This window comes from Myotis lucifugus, unplaced genomic scaffold (assembly GCF_000147115.1).
Source record: "Myotis lucifugus unplaced genomic scaffold, Myoluc2.0 scaffold_269, whole genome shotgun sequence".
NCBI classification, from domain to species: domain Eukaryota; kingdom Metazoa; phylum Chordata; class Mammalia; order Chiroptera; family Vespertilionidae; genus Myotis; species Myotis lucifugus.
Genome location: NW_005871317.1, coordinates 340,957 through 358,376, shown reverse-complemented (window position 1 = coordinate 358,376; position 17,420 = coordinate 340,957). Strand labels below are relative to the sequence as shown.

At 50.5% G+C, this 17,420-nt stretch overlaps 1 protein-coding gene across 1 annotated transcript in view; it reads left to right on the top strand.

Moving 5' to 3' along the window:
* The window catches only part of NF2 (neurofibromin 2), a 63,655-nt gene that overhangs the window by 22,400 nt on the left and 23,835 nt on the right, over positions 1-17,420 (top strand). Inside the window, 7 exon segments of the mRNA XM_023762967.1 lie at positions 314-436; positions 1,658-1,741; positions 11,306-11,374; positions 12,722-12,804; positions 14,215-14,290; positions 17,301-17,327; positions 17,329-17,415. Of these exon segments, the coding sequence (XP_023618735.1) occupies positions 314-436; positions 1,658-1,741; positions 11,306-11,374; positions 12,722-12,804; positions 14,215-14,290; positions 17,301-17,327; positions 17,329-17,415 (549 nt within the window).

Sequence of the window (17,420 nt, the reverse complement as noted above, 5' to 3'; positions counted from 1 at the left end):
AGGGAGAGGGAGAGAGAGAGAGAGATAGAAACAGCCATGATGAGAAGAGAGTCATTGATCGGCTGCCTCCCGCACGCCCCACACTGGGGATCGAGCCGGCGATCCAGGCACGCGCCCTGACCGGGAATCGAACCGGGACCTCCTGGGTTCATAGGTTGATGCTCAACCACTGAGCCACACCGGCCGGGCATGTGATGAATTTAGAGGAGGAAAAAGTATCGATATGCTTCCTGCGAGAGGTTCTCTCCGATGGGGGATGGGGAGAAGAGGTGCCAACGTAGCCTGTTTTGTCTTTTGCTCTGCGATCCCGCAGGTGCTGGATCATGATGTTTCGAAGGAAGAGCCGGTCACCTTCCACTTCCTGGCCAAGTTTTACCCCGAGAACGCCGAGGAGGAGCTGGTTCAGGAGATCACACAGCATTTATTCTTCCTGCAGGTACAGTAGTCCGTGCTCCCCCGCCCCGCCCCCCCCTCCCCCCACTACGGGAAAGCCCGCCCAGGCGTGGTGGTTGCAGAGGCGTCAAGGTGGCCTGCGGGAGGAAGACTGTCCGTGTCGTCCCCGGAGCTTCACGCGGTGAAAAGGTCCCACGTCCAGAAAGCCGGTCCTTTCCGTTCCGGGACGGACAGCGCCTTTAGAATAGGACTAGGTTTGAGTGGCGAGAAGCGGTGTCAGGCAACCTAGGTGCAGTTCACTACGTTTGTGGATCTGGTGGCTGTTGACCTCTGTGAAGAGAGAGCTGGCTTTCCTGTCCTGTGTATTTCACTGCCCCCACTTCTGGCAGCTCCCTCGCCGCTGTGTCGAAGAAATTAAGTGCCCTTAGATATGTTCGTTCAACATTGCGGCTTCAGAGTTATATTTCCTGGACCTCACGAGTGCTTAACAGTTTAATCGATCCCACTTCATCGCTTCCTTTTTCCTTAGAGCGGCCGTATCGAAAGTGATGGTGTTTTCCCCGCAGTCATAACTCAGTGGTCTCGCCGCCTTTTCTCTTGTGTTCAGACTTGAAAGTAGACGCCATTCCCGAGGGTGCTGCCTGTGCTCAGCTGGGCTGAGGCTGCAACCCCCATCAGAGCCGCTCCTCTGTCCCGGCCCAGATGTCAGTGTCTCTCTTTTTTTGTTGTTGTTAATCCTCGCCCGAGGATACTTTTCCATTGATTTTTAGACAGAATGGAAGAGAGAGGGAAAGACAGAGAGAAACATCGATGTGAGAGAAACACATCGATTGGTTGCCTCCTACACGAACCCCGACCAGGACCCGGGCCGGGAAGGAGCCCGCACCCGAGGTACATGCCCTTGACCGGAATCAAACCCGGGACCCTTGGGTCCACAGGCCGACGCTCTATCCACTGAGCTGCACCGGCCAGGGCTCATCTCGGTTGTAACCATGAACGGTCTTTCCTCCTCAGCTCTTGACCGTGAGCAGAAGCCATGAGGGGTTCTCACGCATGGCCGTCTCACCAATAACCGCTCAGCGCCTGAGCTCCCAACCTGTCTGCAGCAATAAAATAAAAAAATCGTACCCTTTTGTCAGAGCCTCATTAACAGGCCGGCCTGGCAGGCGGCCCTCAACAGGACGCCCCTCGGCGTCCGCCGTGCCCAGCTGCGCGGCTCACGGCCATGTACCCCGTGTCACGTGTCCCCTGTCGCCCCTTTCAGGTGAAGAAGCAGATCTTGGATGAGAAGATCTACTGCCCGCCAGAGGCCTCGGTGCTGCTGGCTTCGTACGCCGTCCAGGCCAAGGTAGGCGCCACGGGGAAAAACTCAGCGTCGCGGGGCAGGGACGTGTCTGCGGGGCCGCGCCAGTCGTCTGGTTCTTGGGGTTTCCTAGACTTTAGGGAGGCTTTCCCCGGCAAGGGGGAAGGCCCTGGGGGAGCCAAGTCTCACTTCTGTATGATCTCGTGAGTGTGTGTGTGTGTGTACAAGTAAGTGTGTAATTTGGTAACTTTTCTTTGTGCTCTCATTGTGCACATGTTGTTCCTTACATTTACTGAACCAACCTCTCTTTTTTCTTTTTCTTTCTTTTTTTTAAAACATATTTTTGTTGATTTCAGAGAGGGAGGGGGAGGGAGGGGGAGATAGGAACATCAGTGATGAGAGAGAATCACTAATCGGCTGCCTCCTGCACGCTCCACCCTGGGGATCGAGCGTGCAACCCGGGCCTGTGCCCTGACCGGGAATCGAACCGTGACCTCCTGGTTCATAGGTTGACGCTCAACCACTGAGCCACGCCGGCTGGGCCCAACCTCTCTTATTATTAACCAGGAAAAAGGAATTTATGATCTCCAGTGTGGGTCAAACATGGCCTTTAGGTCAGAAGGGCCCAGGTCCTCACTCCCCACTCATCTTCTGTGGACCAGCAGCCCTGTTGGAAGGGGACCTCACCATCCCCTAGAGCAGCGGTTCTCAACCTGTGGGTCGTGACCCCTTTGGGTGTCGAACGACCCTTTCACAGGGGTCACCTAAGACCATCGGAAAACACATCTATAATTACATATTGTTTTTGTGATTAGTCACTATGCTTTAATTACGTTCAATTTGTAACAATGAAAATACATCCTGCATATCAGATATTTACATGACGATTCATAACAGTAGCAAAATTACAGTTATGAAGTAGCAACGAAAAATAATTTTATGGTTGGGGGTCACCACAACATGAGGAACTGTATTAAAGGGCCGCGGCATTAGGAAGGTTGAGAACCACTGCCCTAGAGAGTGGCCTGCTCCTTCCACCCCTGATGGGCATGCCACCCTGCTCACGGCTGGGCACTGCAGGCTCCCTGGCCGCTGAGCCCAGCTGAGCTGTCCGGCTAGCAGAAAGGCATTCCCAGCGACTGAGAATGGCAGGAAAGGGAGACCAACGATCTTGTGTTTTTGTCCTCCCTGTTTCTATAAGACCAATGACAGGGCCAGCCCACGGGGCCTGAGGTCCCCCGTGATTTCCATTTCAGGCATGTGCCACTTTCTCTCGTGCCCTCTGCTCACTCACGGCCTTTCACCGCAGCATAAAGAAGTTCCAGAATTTGGGCGTCTTGATTACTTTTTTTGTATCGTCTTTTGCTATTGTTTTCCTTTGTAGTTAGAGCTGTCCCCTAAAGCCATGTCCCTGCAGTGTTACAAAAAATTAATAAGACGCTCTTAACTTCTCAGCCTACTTTTTTTCTGGAGTAGCTTAATGCGATCTCCGGTCAAAGTCAGGAAGTAACCAATTAGCCTGTCACTTGGAGGAGAGAAGAGTGTGTACACGCTCCTCAGACCGACAAGCCCCGGGAGTCATTCGGTGACTCGGCGTCATCTGATGACGGGGCTAATGGTCGCAGAGCGTTCCCCGGCCGGCACGAGTGGGTGTGGATTCTGTCACAATACAGACTACGCCACGTGCCCAGGGTCATCCGGGCGATCTTGGGGTAAAGCTAAAGGCAGAATTCGTGGCCCTGGGATTACGTTTTGTGCCTCCCCCTATTCCACTGCCCAGAAAAATGAGTAATTGGAGGAGAAAAAAAAAAAAACCCCACAGAAAATGGGCCTTGATTCAACCAAGACATATGCTTCCTTTTATGCTTTGATTAAGAATATTAATAACAGGAAAAAATGTGCCCTTTCAATCAGGATCACCCTGACAGTGATGAAGCAGTCATTGTCGCTCTCATTAAATCCGGGCACTTCCTGGCCCGGAACCGAGTTCCTGTTCGGCACGCTCTCTCCCCAGCTGAGCGGAGGCCCGGCCCCCAGCTCTCAAGGACACCACCTCTCCCTGCAGGGCTTCCGTCTGCAGGGCTTCCGTCTCAAAGGCAGCGTTTTCTTTGCATGGATTTTTGAGCCACAAATTCAAAGGCCACCTGTGTGTGTGTGTGTGTGTGTGTGTGTGTGTGTGTGTGTGTGTGTGTGGCGGGGGCGGGGGCGGGGGTGGGGGGGTGGGGGCGGACTTGTCTGGGAACCAGCAGATGTTTGCTTAAACAGATTTCACTGTAGGAAAGCCCTTCTCATTTAGAGATGAAAGTGATTCACAGAGCACATATGTGGCTCATATGGAGGAGGAGGTTCTGGGGTTTTTTCCGGTGTAAATTCTCGGGCTCTCACAAATAAAGCGCATCGATGACTTCAAGTCTGCATTTGGGAAACGAAGAATGATTTTTTAACACGCTTCCAGTTTCCAGGACGGCTGGTTAATATGAAGAGGGCATTTCTGATGATGATATTTATAAGATCTTAGATGCCTGTAGTGTTTTATCGTCTTACAAAGTGTTACAACGTGCATATTTTGTGCGATTCTCAGTGTAGCCTTTGCCATAAGCCAGGGCTTGCAAGTATCTTGCCTGTTTTATCAGTGGCGAATTGAAGGCTCAGAAAGGAGTAATAATTTGTCTAAAGTCACAATACTTTATATTAATTTAAAAATTTTTTTCATTGATTTCAGAGAGGAGGGAAGAGATAGAGAGAGAGAGATAGAAACATCAATGATGAGAGAGAATCATGGATTGCCTGCCTTCTGCACGCCCCACAGTGGGGGTCGAGCCCGCAACCCGGGCACGCGCCCCGACCGGGAATCGAACCGTGACCTCCTGGTTCACAGGCCGATGCTCAGCCACTGAGCCACGCCGGCCGGGCTGAACCTGGGATTCAGTGACGGCATGTGTGCTGCCGGGAGACCTCTCTCAAGCCACTGACCGTGAGGGGCAAGAGCAAAGTGCGGAGTCCGGCAGTCAGACCCCAGGTGTCCCATCCTGACTCCGTCCTCTAGCTCCATCTGCTTCAAATCCTGCCCACCCAGTTGTGGGCTACAAATTCCATTAAAAAAAGAATTAGCCTGGCCGGTGTGGGTCAGTGGTTGAGCTTCAACCTGTGAACCAGGAGGTCGCGGTTTGATTCCCAGTCGGATTTTAGGCAGATTTTTTGGTGGCTTACGGAAGGACATATTGGAGGGGGAGGCAAGTTTGGGAACAGGGAGCCCTGTGAGCAGACTGGGTGAGAGACTGTGAATGAGGTTCACACCTCGGGCAGCAGTGAGTTGGAGGGAAGGCGCTGACTTAAAGAAACCCAGGCCGGCCCTAACCGGTTTGGCTCAGTGGATAGAGCGTCAGCTTGCGGACTGAAAGGTCCCAGGTTCGATTCCGGTCAAGGGCATGTACCTGGGTTGCGGGCACATCCCCAATAGGAGATGTGCAGGAGGCAGCTGATCGATGTCTCTCTCATCGATGTTTCTAACTCTCTATCTCTCTCTCCCTCTCTGTAAAAAATCAATAAAATGTATTTAAAAAAAAAAAAAAGGGTCCCAGGTTCGATACTGGTCAAGGGCATGTACCTTGGTTGTGGGCACATCCCCAGTAGGGGGTGTGCAGGAGGCAGCTGATCAATGTTTCTCTCTCATCAATGTTTCTAACTCTCTATCCCTCTCCCTTCCTCTCTGTAAAAAATCAATAAAATATATTTTTTTTAAAAACCCAGGAGGTAAAGGTTGATATAAATGATGCTTCCCTCCGCTTATCTTTTTTGTACATCCTTTTTACAAAATGCTGTTTTCCCCCACTCAGCGTGATTTTAAGATGTATCTGTGTTCTATATATAGATTTAGCCCATTATTCTAACCACTGTATCGTAACCTAGGTTTATTTGACAAATAAACCTAGTTTATCCCTCTTCCCTTCTGAGGAAGAGGTAGGTTTAATTCCTGCTTTCCCCCTATTATAAACAGCGCTTTACTGAAAATCCTTTTATGCGATGCCTTATATGAACGTGCAAAAGCTTTCTCCCCTTAAGGTAGGTTTCTAGAGGTAGAGTTACATCAATATCCCTGAACGTCAAGAACCCTTAACGTTTATAAAAAAACAGGCAGCAGAAAAATGGGCGCCAGGCGTATGAACAACAGGCACTTTAAAGAAGAGAAAATGAGAATGATGAGTCAAAACGAAACAAAAAATGTTCCATCTCACTAGTAATCAAGGGAAAGAGAAATTAGAGCGCCGATAAGGCAGCATTCCAAGCCCATAAGATTGACAGGGAGCAATAAATCCACAGACGCAATAGAAGCACCATCTAAGCCAGGGGTGGGCAAACTTTTTGACTCGAGGGCCACAGTGGGTTCTTAAACTGGATCGGAGGGCTGGAACAAAAGCATGGATGGAGTGTTTGTGTGAACTAATATAAATTCAAAGTAAACATCATTACATAAAAGGGTACGGTCTTTTTTTTTTTTTAGTTTTATTCATTTCAAACGGGCCGGATCCGGCCCGCGGGCCGTAGTTTGCCCACAGCTGGTCTAAGCTCATCTACTTGCCGGGAGGGTCTGTGCATTGGTGTGGCCTCTGTAGGGTGAGGGGCGAGGGAGGGGCCGGTCAGGTGAGCAGACACCCCGCCAACCCCTGAACCCTCCCTCTGGGTGACTATATTCCAGTGGGAGACCTGCACAAGGTGCCCTTATCACTGAAAACTGCAAGAACAGGTAGACCCGTCTCATGTTTTAAAACCACTGAGCAGTATTCCATAAAACGGAGGGATTCTGAGTTGTTTAAATCTCTCTTTACTGGGAGATATTTAGGTTTGTTTTTCTTTCTATTCTTCTATTTAGACGGATGTAGCAAACACTCGTGAATATGAGCATGTGAACAACGTTCCTCTGATAGATACCAAGACACGGCATAACTGGGTCGAAGGATAAGAACATTTAAAAAAAAATTTTTTTTTTCCAGAGAGGAAGGGAGAGGGACAGAGAGTTAGAAACATTGATGAGCGAGAATCATCAATCAGCTGCCTCCTGCACACCCCCTACTGGGGATGTGCCCGCAACCAAGGTACATGCCTTTGACTGGAATCGACCCTGGGACCCTTCAGTCCACAGGCTGACGCTCTATCCACTGAGCCAAACCGGTTAGGGCAAGAACATTAAAAATGTAAATAATGACGCGAAGGCCGCGGAGTGTGTGATTCCACTTCTATGAAATGTCCGCTGTGGGCAACTCCATAGAGATAGGAAGTAGCTCTCATGGTGGCGATGGGGTGGAGGGAGGAAATCAGGAGTTACTACTGCTCATGGGTATGAGGTGTTTTTTGGGGGACAATAGAAATATTCTGGAATTAGAGAGTGGTGAGAGTTGCACGACATTCTGACTATGCTGGAAACCACGAAATCGTACGCTGCAAACGGTGAATTGTATGCATGTAAATTTTATCTCAATTTTTTAAAAAAAATAGAAGTGGCCAAATTGCCCTCCACCGTAACTTCTAAGAACAGTGTGTGAGAATACCTGTTTTCCACATCCTCATGCTGTCAGTCTTACATTTTTGCTAATCTGACCGGAAAAAAAAATAGATTTTTAGAAGTTTTCATTTCCTTGCTTACCATTGGGGCTGAGCGTCTTTTCATAGATTGGCTTTCCCCTGCGAGTCTGGCGTGTATGATTCGCCCGTTTTTCTCCTCTACCGTTTATCTTTTTCTCTTTGATTTATAGGAGCTCCGTTTATGATGGGGATTAACCTTTTATCTTTTTATTTTTTTTATGGGTCAGACTGTCAATCTTTTGATGTTTTGAGTGACTTTTAGAATGGCTTCCCCCACCGTGACCATACACATGTCCTGCTACATTTCATCCTGGTATTTTGTTGGCTTTTCATTGATGGTTTTTTAAGGCTTTAATCCATCGGTGTTCTAGTGACTGAGGTGCGGTAGGGGTCTGATTATTTATGCTATTTATGCATTGATGACATCTTTTATGTTTTGTGAGATCCTGTTCAGAGCGTTTTGTCTAATTTTCCGTGCATACAGGCAAGGGAGAGTATTTAACATCCAGAAGGATATTCAATATCTGCTTAACGTTAAGAATGGACTCCCAGGCATCCCATAAGTGGTGAACTCCTGCCTTGAATCTAAATTCAGTTGCCTTATATCAGGGGTGGATCCAGTTTTTGTGGGGCCTGAAGTTTATATAGCTTCAGGAGTTTTTTTTGTTTTGTTTTGTTTTCAACCCAAGAATCCAAATTATGAGTATAAAGCCGGGCACAGAGACTTGAAACCCCAGTGTCGTTGGTTCCACAGGCAGCGCAGTCCTGGCTACAGACTCAGGATGCTCTTGTGCATAAAAGGCTGAGGACCGCCGTCTCTACCCGGGCTGGGGAATGACTGCCTTTTATCTCCACCAACTGCCACCACCTAAGGATTTTCTTCTCCTTCCGTCTCTTGAAGGCACATTTAAGAGCCGACTCACACATCCAAGCGGCTTTCATGTGGCAAGTGGAGTTAGCCCGGGCCCTGTTAGCCGAGTCTTTGCTGCCTCTGCTTGGCTCAGACGTAACCTATTTGATCAGCGGAGTCGCTGGGAGCTCAGGATGATAATGTGGATCGTTAATCTTACAAGCCCTCGGAACCTGGATTTACAGCCTTAACTTTGCATATCTGCTTACCTGTGCATTAGACTCCGGTCAGCACTCTTGAGAGGCATGCAAATGCGACGAGCAGGGCTTTCTTCGGCATCCTGCCCCTGGAAAAATCTAGCTGGTTTGGCTCAGTGGATGGAGCGTGGGGCCCGGGGCGCGTGCCGGGTTGCGGGTTGCGGGCTCCCGGCTCCATCCCCCACTGGGCGTGTGGGAGGTGGCCGATCAGTGATTCTCTCTCATCATGGATGTTTCTATTTCCCTCTCCCTTCCTCTCTGAAATCAATAATAATATTTAAAAAAAAAAAAATCAGAGAGGCAGGCAGTGTGACCGGTGTCGTTCTAAAGGACGGAGAGGTTAACAATAATACGCGACCTTGTAACTAGGAGCCAGGCACCACGCAGAATGCTGCCCGGATTGTCTACTTCATCCTTACCACCCGCCATGAGGCAGGCGCTGTATGATCCTTGCTTTCCAGATGAGGAAGTGGAAGGTTGGGGGGGGGGCGGTGTTCCTTACTCAAGGCCACAGCAGGAATACTCTGCAGCCCCCACTTCAAACCCTTTAGGACCAGCGCTCTCATTGGACGAATTAGAAAACACGCAGAGAGGGGACACAGCTTGAGCTTTTATCGTTTAACGTCAGGTTGTATTGAGTGTTGCATGTCGACCATCGTGTTTTGTTTTGTTTTTAATATTTTATTGATTTTTTACAGAGAGGAAGGGAGAGGGATAGAGAGTTAGAAACTTCGATCAGCTGCCTCCTGCACACCCCGCACTGGGGATGTGCCCACAACCAAGGTACATGCCCCTGACCGGAATCGAACCTGGGACCTTCCAGTCCGCAGGCCGACGCTCTATCCACTGAACCAAACCGGTTATGGCTCGACCATCGTGTTTTAAACTTAAACGTCCTGGGTATGATTCCATTGAATCCCCGTAAGAGTCCTGGAAGGTAAATACTGTTATCATCCCATTTTACAGATGAGCAAACCGAGTCACAGGTTTCCCAGAGTCGCAGCTAATGAGTGAAAGGGCTGGGGTTGAACCCTAGGCAACCCGCCTCCCGAGGCAGTGCATGCAAGCTCACAGTTACTGACTTTTTTTTTTTTTTTTTTTTATTAAATATATTTTATTGATTTTTTACAGAGAGGAAGGGAGAGAGATAGAGAGTTAGAAACATCGATGAGAGAGAAACATCGATCAGCTGCCTCCTGCACATCTCCTACTGGGGATGTGCCCGCAACCCAGGTACATGCCCTTGACCGGAATCGAACCTGGGACCTTTCAGTCCGCAGGCCGACGCTCTATCCACTGAGCCAAACCGGTTTCGGCACACAGTTACTGACTTACTCCATCCCCAGGCCTTTCCGAGGGCGAGACCAGCCAGGTCCCTTCCCGTTCCCGAAACGGAGAAATGCCTGGACGGGGTTACAGAATCTGTGGCGCATTTTGAACGTTTACATTCGACAGATTAATCCCGTTAACACGCAGAAGACGATGCAATGCCGTTCCGCCGCTCGTCCGATGATTATGAGATTCCTGAGAAATAGGAATTCGTGGGGCTTCTATCGTAGGGCGGTGTGGGAATGAGGCCCGCGTTAAGGTTGCTGACAAGCCACCTTTCAGCCCCCACGGGGGGAGTGTCTGTGGCTGGGGGTGTGACTTCACTGGGAAAACACACCAGGAGTCCCAATAGAGCAGTGGTTCTCAACCTTCTGGCCCTTTCAGTACGGTTCCTCATGTTGTGGTGACCCCCAACCATAAAATTATTTCCGTTGCTACTTCATAACTGTCATGTTGCTACTGTGATGAATCGTCATGTCAATATCTGATATGCAGGATGGTCTTAGGCGACCCCTGTGAAAGGGTCGTTCAGCCGCCTGAGGGGCCGCGACCCACAGGTTGAGAACCGCTGCGCTAGAGGCTCGTTGGGAGTGACGGGGCAGGCGGGCCCCGGCCCGGCCCGAGCCAGTGGTGTCCGGAGCCAACAGCTTGCGCTCGACCTTTCTTCTGCTTTTTCCCATTGCTGGTGGCTGAACGGATACATGTTTATAGACGATCCTCCTAAAATACCGAGCTTTGTGGGTTTGGTCCCAAGAAAAGCCACCGAATGAATGCTGATTGACGAGAGTCCGGCTTTGATTGTTACATTCTCTAGGTTTCCCAGTCCGTGTCTGTTTTAAAATTCCATCTTTTTTTATTTTATTCATTATTTCCTGGGCAGGCTTAAGTGTCCTAAGAAAGAAAAGGATTATTTTTCTTAGATCGGAAAGTAAATCTCCGCGTTCCTGTCCTGGGAGAACACGTGGCAGCGCAGGGCCCCCGCCCGGCCCTTGCGGTGAGCTGCCCTGCAGCGTTAGGAAAGCCCGTTCCCCTTTCACTCGTGTCTTTGTCTGGATGACAAACGTGAGTGACAGCGCTGGCGTCCCGTCTTCCCAGAGCATTTTCCAGAGCCTTGAATGAAAGCTATTAAACACGGTGCCAGCCATATTCCCATCCCAGCTCCCTCCCACCCCCAGCCGTCAGCTTGGTCACCAGCCACTTAGAAGCCATTAGCAGGTAAGGCTCTTATCACACCTTGCGCATCGCAACGGCCACAGTCGCGTTTCTCGTTGCTTCATCTCCGAAGCTCATGCTCCCGGAGCGGCCGCTTTCTCTGACCGTTAGAAACCACAGCTCCCTTTCCCGACGAACAGACGTCGCGTTTTCATTAGCGCCTCGCCCGCGGGGATTACGCCACGGCGTTCAGAGATGTGATCAGCTTTGAGTTTTCATTCAGGGATCACACACCAGCAAGGTTGAAATCTGGGCTGGTCGTCCGGATTGAATTGCTCCCTGGAGCTGGGAGGGAATTGGGCCGGAGCCCAGCCGTTCAGAAATGACAGTTGTCTCTCGAATCTCAATTGCTCGCTCTCCCCCCCTCTTCTCTCTCTCCAGTACGGCGACTACGACCCCTCTGTTCACAAGCGGGGATTTCTGGCCCAAGAGGAATTGCTTCCAAAAAGGGTAAGGCATCCTGCTCCCTGTCGGGGAAGAAATCACAGGTGTGTGGCCTGTAGGACAGCGAACCGAAGGACTTGAAGGGATAACGGAAGGACGAGGCAAGGACGTTATTATGAATGTTTTGTCATCGATCTTTCTTTTTCATTTAAAAAATATATTTATTTTTATTGATTCCAGAGAGGAAGGGAGAGGGAGATAGGAACATCAGCGATGAGAGAGCATTATTGATTGGCTGCCTCCTTCCTGCACATCCCTCACTGGGGATGGAACCCGCAACCCGGGCAATGTGCCCTGACCGGGAATCGAACCCCGACCTCCTGGCTCATAGGTCGACGCTCAACCACGGAGCCACGCCGGCCGGGCTGTAATCAATCTGGAGGAAAGAGTATGGAATCTCTGTTAAGAATATTAAAAATGCAAAGGTTCATGGAATGAGTTTGGGGCTGCCAGGACTCGCACGGCCTGCAAACGGTCCTTTCGTCAAAGGTTGGTGAGCGTCCGTGATTCCCGGGAAGGAGTGTGGAGCGGCACACGTTCAGCCCAGGGAGCCGAGCGCTTAGCAGCCGAGGGGGGTGCCGAGAGGAGACGAGTCAGGGGTGGGCGTTGTTGTTTTTCATCCTCAGTGTTGTTCGTCTTGTTCATTAGCCGCAGAAGCAGGCCTTCCCTCCCTTTTGCTGCTTCTGATTTGATAGCTCCACTCGTCCGTCACGCGGAATACAGGCCTGCTCCTCGCCTCGGCCTGGCTCTCCCTGCCCCTCTGACGGCTTCTGTGCAGGCGAAGGCCGCAGCACACGCAGCCTGGCCGAGCAGGTCGGCCCCAGATCAGTGAGCCCAAGACTACTGAGCTCCTCCCTCTGGGACACACAGCCCAGGAAAGGGGGGGCCCTGCCCGGCAAGGCGGGCACCTAGGCCTGAAGGGTGGCACCGCTGCCCGAGTTGTGACTCACACTGCATGGTGCCTGTTGACACGCCCACCCCTGCGTGCGACTGGCTCCCTGTGCGTGGCTTTTGGAAAACAGCCGTGCTGCCCTGGCCGGTTTGGCTCAGTGGATAGAGCATCGGTCTGCGGACCAAAGGGTCCCAGGTTCGATTCCGGTCAAGGGCACGTGCCTGGGTTGCGGGCTCGGTCCAACGTGCAGGAGGCAGCCAATCAATGATTCCCTCTCATCATTGATGTTTCTATCTCTCTCTTCCTCTCCCTTCCTCTCTGAAATCAATAAAAATATATTTAAGGAAAAAAAGAAAATAGCTGTGCTGTTTTGTCAAAATGATGTGTCATGATAAACATGGCACACGATACCGAACCTCCCTGTGTGTGTGGGTTTTTTATGTTGCTCTCTCTTTCTCTAGGTAATAAATCTGTATCAGATGACTCCAGAAATGTGGGAGGAGAGAATCACAGCCTGGTACGCGGAGCACCGAGGCCGGGCCAGGTGAGGCAGCTTCCTTTTGGGTTTATATTTCTTCATGGGCTTTTTTTTTTTTTTAATATATATTTTTATTCATTTCAGAGAAGAAGGGAGAGGGAGAGAGAGAGAGAGATAGAAACATCAATGATGAGCGAGAATCATTGATCAGCTGCCTCCTGCATGCTCCCCACTGGGGATCGAGCCCGCAACCCAGGCATGTGCCCTTGACCGGAATCGAACCCGGGACCCTTCAGTCCGCAGGCCAACGCTCTTATCTACTGAGCCAAACTGGCCAGGGCCATGGGCTTTTTTTAAAAAAAACAAACTACAAAACTAGGACATGCTTGTCGAACAAAGTGCATGACTGTAGCATCTATAATAATAGCAGCATAATATGCTAATTAGACCGGACGTCCTTCCAGCTGACCTTCCAGACGAAGCCGGGGCTGCGAGGGGAAGCCTGGGTCCCGGTTGCTGGAGGGAAGCCGGTGCCGGCGGCCGGGGGAAGGAAGGCCTACGAGTACTCTTGCAGGCATTTTGTGCATCGGGCCTCTCGTGTAAAAGAAAAGAGAGAGCGAGGAGCATGTTCAGTTTTGTAGGAATCCTTTCCCCAGCGCTTGTGAGCGTGGGTACTCCCTGCCTGCCGGGGTGTGCGGGCCTGTATGCATTGGTGATTTCGTTCCGTGTTGAGAATTCCACCGTAGAGATAGCCCACAGCTTTTGGGCTGATTTCTCTACCCATGGCATTTGGAGTAGCTAGAGGTTTTTCTCTCTTACAAAACGTGCTGCAGTTGTACCGTGTGGTATCGTTACATAATGGGCTGAGTGACCTGCCCGTGGATTCCTTAGAAGAGTCGCTGAGTCAAAAGGATGCATTTTGAGTTTTGACAGGCCCCACCCAATTGCCCCCCAAAAAAAGGTGGTCTCTGCTTACGTGCCTATCAGCAGTGTGTGTCTCCACCCCCCCCATGCTCTCCCCAACACCTGTTTTTATCAACCCAATTTTTATCGTCTAAAAAAGGTAAAACATATCTTAAATATTTATCAGCACTTCCCTGATCACTTTAGGAACTGATCATCTTTTCATTCCCTTTAACTTTTTTTAAAATATGTATTTTTATTGATTTCAGAGAGGAAGGGAGAGGGAGAGATAGGAACATCAATGATGAGAATCATGGATCGGCTGCCTCCTGCACGCCCCGCACTGGGGATCGAGCCCGCAACCCGGGCACGTGCCCTTGACCGGAATGGAACCCGGGACCCTACAGTCCGCAGGCCGACGCTCTATCCGCTGAGCCAGACCAGCCAGGGCTGTTCTCCTAGGTTGATGCGGATGGGAGAGCCTGCTGGACGTCACTGTGTAGCATGGACTCCGGTCAGGAGGAGCGTTGCCTGGGTCTGCTCTGGCTCACTTCCCGTTTCCTTTCCCCACAGGGACGAGGCCGAGATGGAATATTTGAAGATAGCGCAGGACCTGGAGATGTATGGCGTGAACTACTTCGCCATCCGGGTACGTGGAAGCTTCTCCAAGTTCCCTGTGTGCAACCAGAGACAGACCCAGGGCCCGACTGCGGAAATGCGTTCCTTTCTCATTCTGGATCGGAGACTCTTTTTTTTTTAATATATATTTATTGATTTCAGAGAGGAAGGGAGAGGGAGAGAGAGAGAAACATCAATGATGAGAATCATCCATCGGCTGCCTCCTGCACGCCCCCTACTGGGGATGGAGCCCACAACCCAGGCATGTGCCCTTGACCGGAATTGAACCCGGGACCTTTCAGTCTGCAGGCCGATGCTCTATCCACTGAGCCAAACCGGCTGGGGCTGGATGGGAGACTCTTGCACGGTTCAGTGGTGAAAGAGAGAAGGGGACAGGGTCCTACAGCCTCATTGTCTATTTTGGGGGCTTCAATTAGATCCGAGGTAATTAAGTGTCGGTGGAGCCTCTGGGGCCTGGGGCTGGTCCCGGGCTGAGCAGAAACCTGTCTGAATGCTTGAGGGCAACATTTGATTATTTCCATCCGGCTCCGTGAGGTCCGGGCCGCAGGGAGCACCTGTAAGTACTTCCTTCCCCAAGGGCACGAGGAGAGTAAAGCCGATTTTATATCTCACTGCTCCGCGTGGGTGTGGGCTCTTGTTCTCACTGGCAGGCTAATTGGATTTTTATTCAGACCATTAATTGTCCACGGTCCTCTGGGAGCCAATCGCTCCTGCGTCAGGATGGCCTTTGTTTGCAGTCTGCGGCTGGGCCTTTCCAGCCGGCTAGATGCTCCTTGCGAAGGAATTCCTGCGAATCCACTGAGGTATTTCATCGCCAGCTCCAAACTGCAGATGGGTAGACGGTAAAGCGACCATCTCGGTATGGTTGGCTCTCCTTTTTGGGATCCCTGTAAATGTTATATTAAATCTGGGTACATTGGAACACATTTAAAACAGTCTAGGGCAGTGGTCGGCAAACTCACTAGTCAACAGAGACAAATATCAACAGTACGACGATTGAAATTTCTTTTGAGAGCCAAATTTTTTAAACTTAAACTAGATAGGTAGGTACATTGTTATTCACTTCATTAGGGTACTCCTAAGGCTTAGGAAGAGCCACACTCAAGGGGCCAAAGAGCCGCATGTGGCTCGCGAGCCGCAGTTTGCCGACCACGGGTCTAGGGTAAGCTGTCTACTTGATTTTTTTTTCTTCTAAATACAGATTTTTAGATGGATTACTTTGCTTAAAACAAGGCACACACCGACAAAGTTATGTGATGTCATCTAGTCAGCAGGTGCCTAAAAGATTTTCCATAATAATGCAGAAGGTTATTTTCTGAAGTTTCATTCATTTGAATTTGCTCATTGTTTGGCTTCCTCTGGGCCGGACCAATTTCAACGCGTTTCCGTGGGTTGTCAGCCCCAATGCCTCTTGCTCCATAATGCCCACCGCCTCGATTCAAAGAAAATTGGTGTTTTGCAATCCTGAAACAGCCGTTGCGTCAAGCCGTCCGATACCGTTCTGTGTGTGTGTGGTTTCTTATGTTACGCAACAGACAAAGCTAATGGCCATCGTAGTCTTTTGTGTTCGAGTTCCTGCATTCCCCATCACTGTGTGTACTGAAAGCAATTTTAAAGGGGCTGTTTGAGACTCCGTCTCTATCTGAAATGCTGGAGTCGTAATGATAGAAGGCAGAGGGTGGGATTCTTTCTTTTTTAAAAGCCAAACTAAGAGAAAATAAACCATAATAAAATACCTCGTCTTCCAGAAGGTACCATGGGTTTTCAGAGTACCAAGCCTCGCTCGTGTTAACATAATACGTAGTTTCCGGAGCTTTGCGGACTAGCGGAGGAAGCACCTGCCTTTGGGGTGCTGGAAGGAGAAGAGAAATGAACCTTGGAGCGCCCCTCCTCCTGCTGTTAGGTCGCCACTTCCCCTCACGGTCCAGGCGCCTTCTCAGTCTGCAGATCTGTCTTCCTGCCCTTGAGTCTGGTTTAGTCTCCTTGCTGTCGGCCAGGGGTCACACACGTTAGGTCCTTGTGCAGGGAGCTTCCTGCCACCGTCATACAAAGGCCAGACCACAGCGCGGGCGGGCGGGCGGGCGGACGGGCGGACCTGCAGCCGGAGGATGTGGCCTCTGGACCGCAGCCGGGTCGGTGACGTGGGGGCCTGGGCGCTGGCCCTCGGGTGGCTCTGACCGCTGACCAGGGCTGCCATACGGAGGTATAGAGCACAGGGGTAGTCAATCAACTAAATTTTTAAACAGCCTCATGGAGGTGTCATTTGCATATCATTCATTTTGATATATTTTCCCAACATTTTATTATTAAAAATTTCAAACATACAGGAAAGTTGAAAGAATGTTTTTGCAATGATTGCCCATATAAACCCACTGCGTAGATTCTACAATGAACACTTTATTTGCTTTATCACATTAAAATACACTTAAAAAATATATATATGTATTTTAATTGATTTCAGAGAGGAAGGGAGAGGGAAAGAGAGATAGGAACATCAATGATGAGAGAGAATCATGGATTCTCTTCTGCACGCCCCCCACTGGGGATCAAGCCTGCAACCCGGGCATGTGCCCTGACCGGGAATCGAACTGTGACCTCCTGGTTCGTAGGTCGATGCTCAACCACTGAGCCACGCCGGCTGGCCCAACAGTTTTTTTTCTTTTAATATAAGAAATGATTCATCTTACAGGCTTTTATTTCACATCTCTGATAACCTGGCTGTGTAATCGGAGGTTAGCAATGCTTAGATTGCTGCTGCTTCAGCCATCAAGCCAGCGACAGGCGCCTCCAGCCGTCCCTCTCCGGGGACACGTAGGTCATAAGAACGGTGCAGCTGTGTCTCCACCTGCCCCGGTTCAGGAAGCTGGAGGCCCCCCTGGGTGACACGAGGGCCGTGGCTTCTGCGGGGACCTGCCGAAGCTTGTCATCTGTCACACTGTGGGCCAGGCCCCGTGGGAAGACGAACGAGACCTCCGGCCTCGGCCGGAGCTGACAGCGGCTGCTCTCTGTTGAATCCACAGAACAAGAAGGGCACGGAGCTGCTGCTCGGGCGTGGACGCGCTGGGGCTTCACATCTACGACCCCGAGAACAGGCTGACCCCCAAGATCTCCTTCCCGTGGAACGAAATCCGCAACATCTC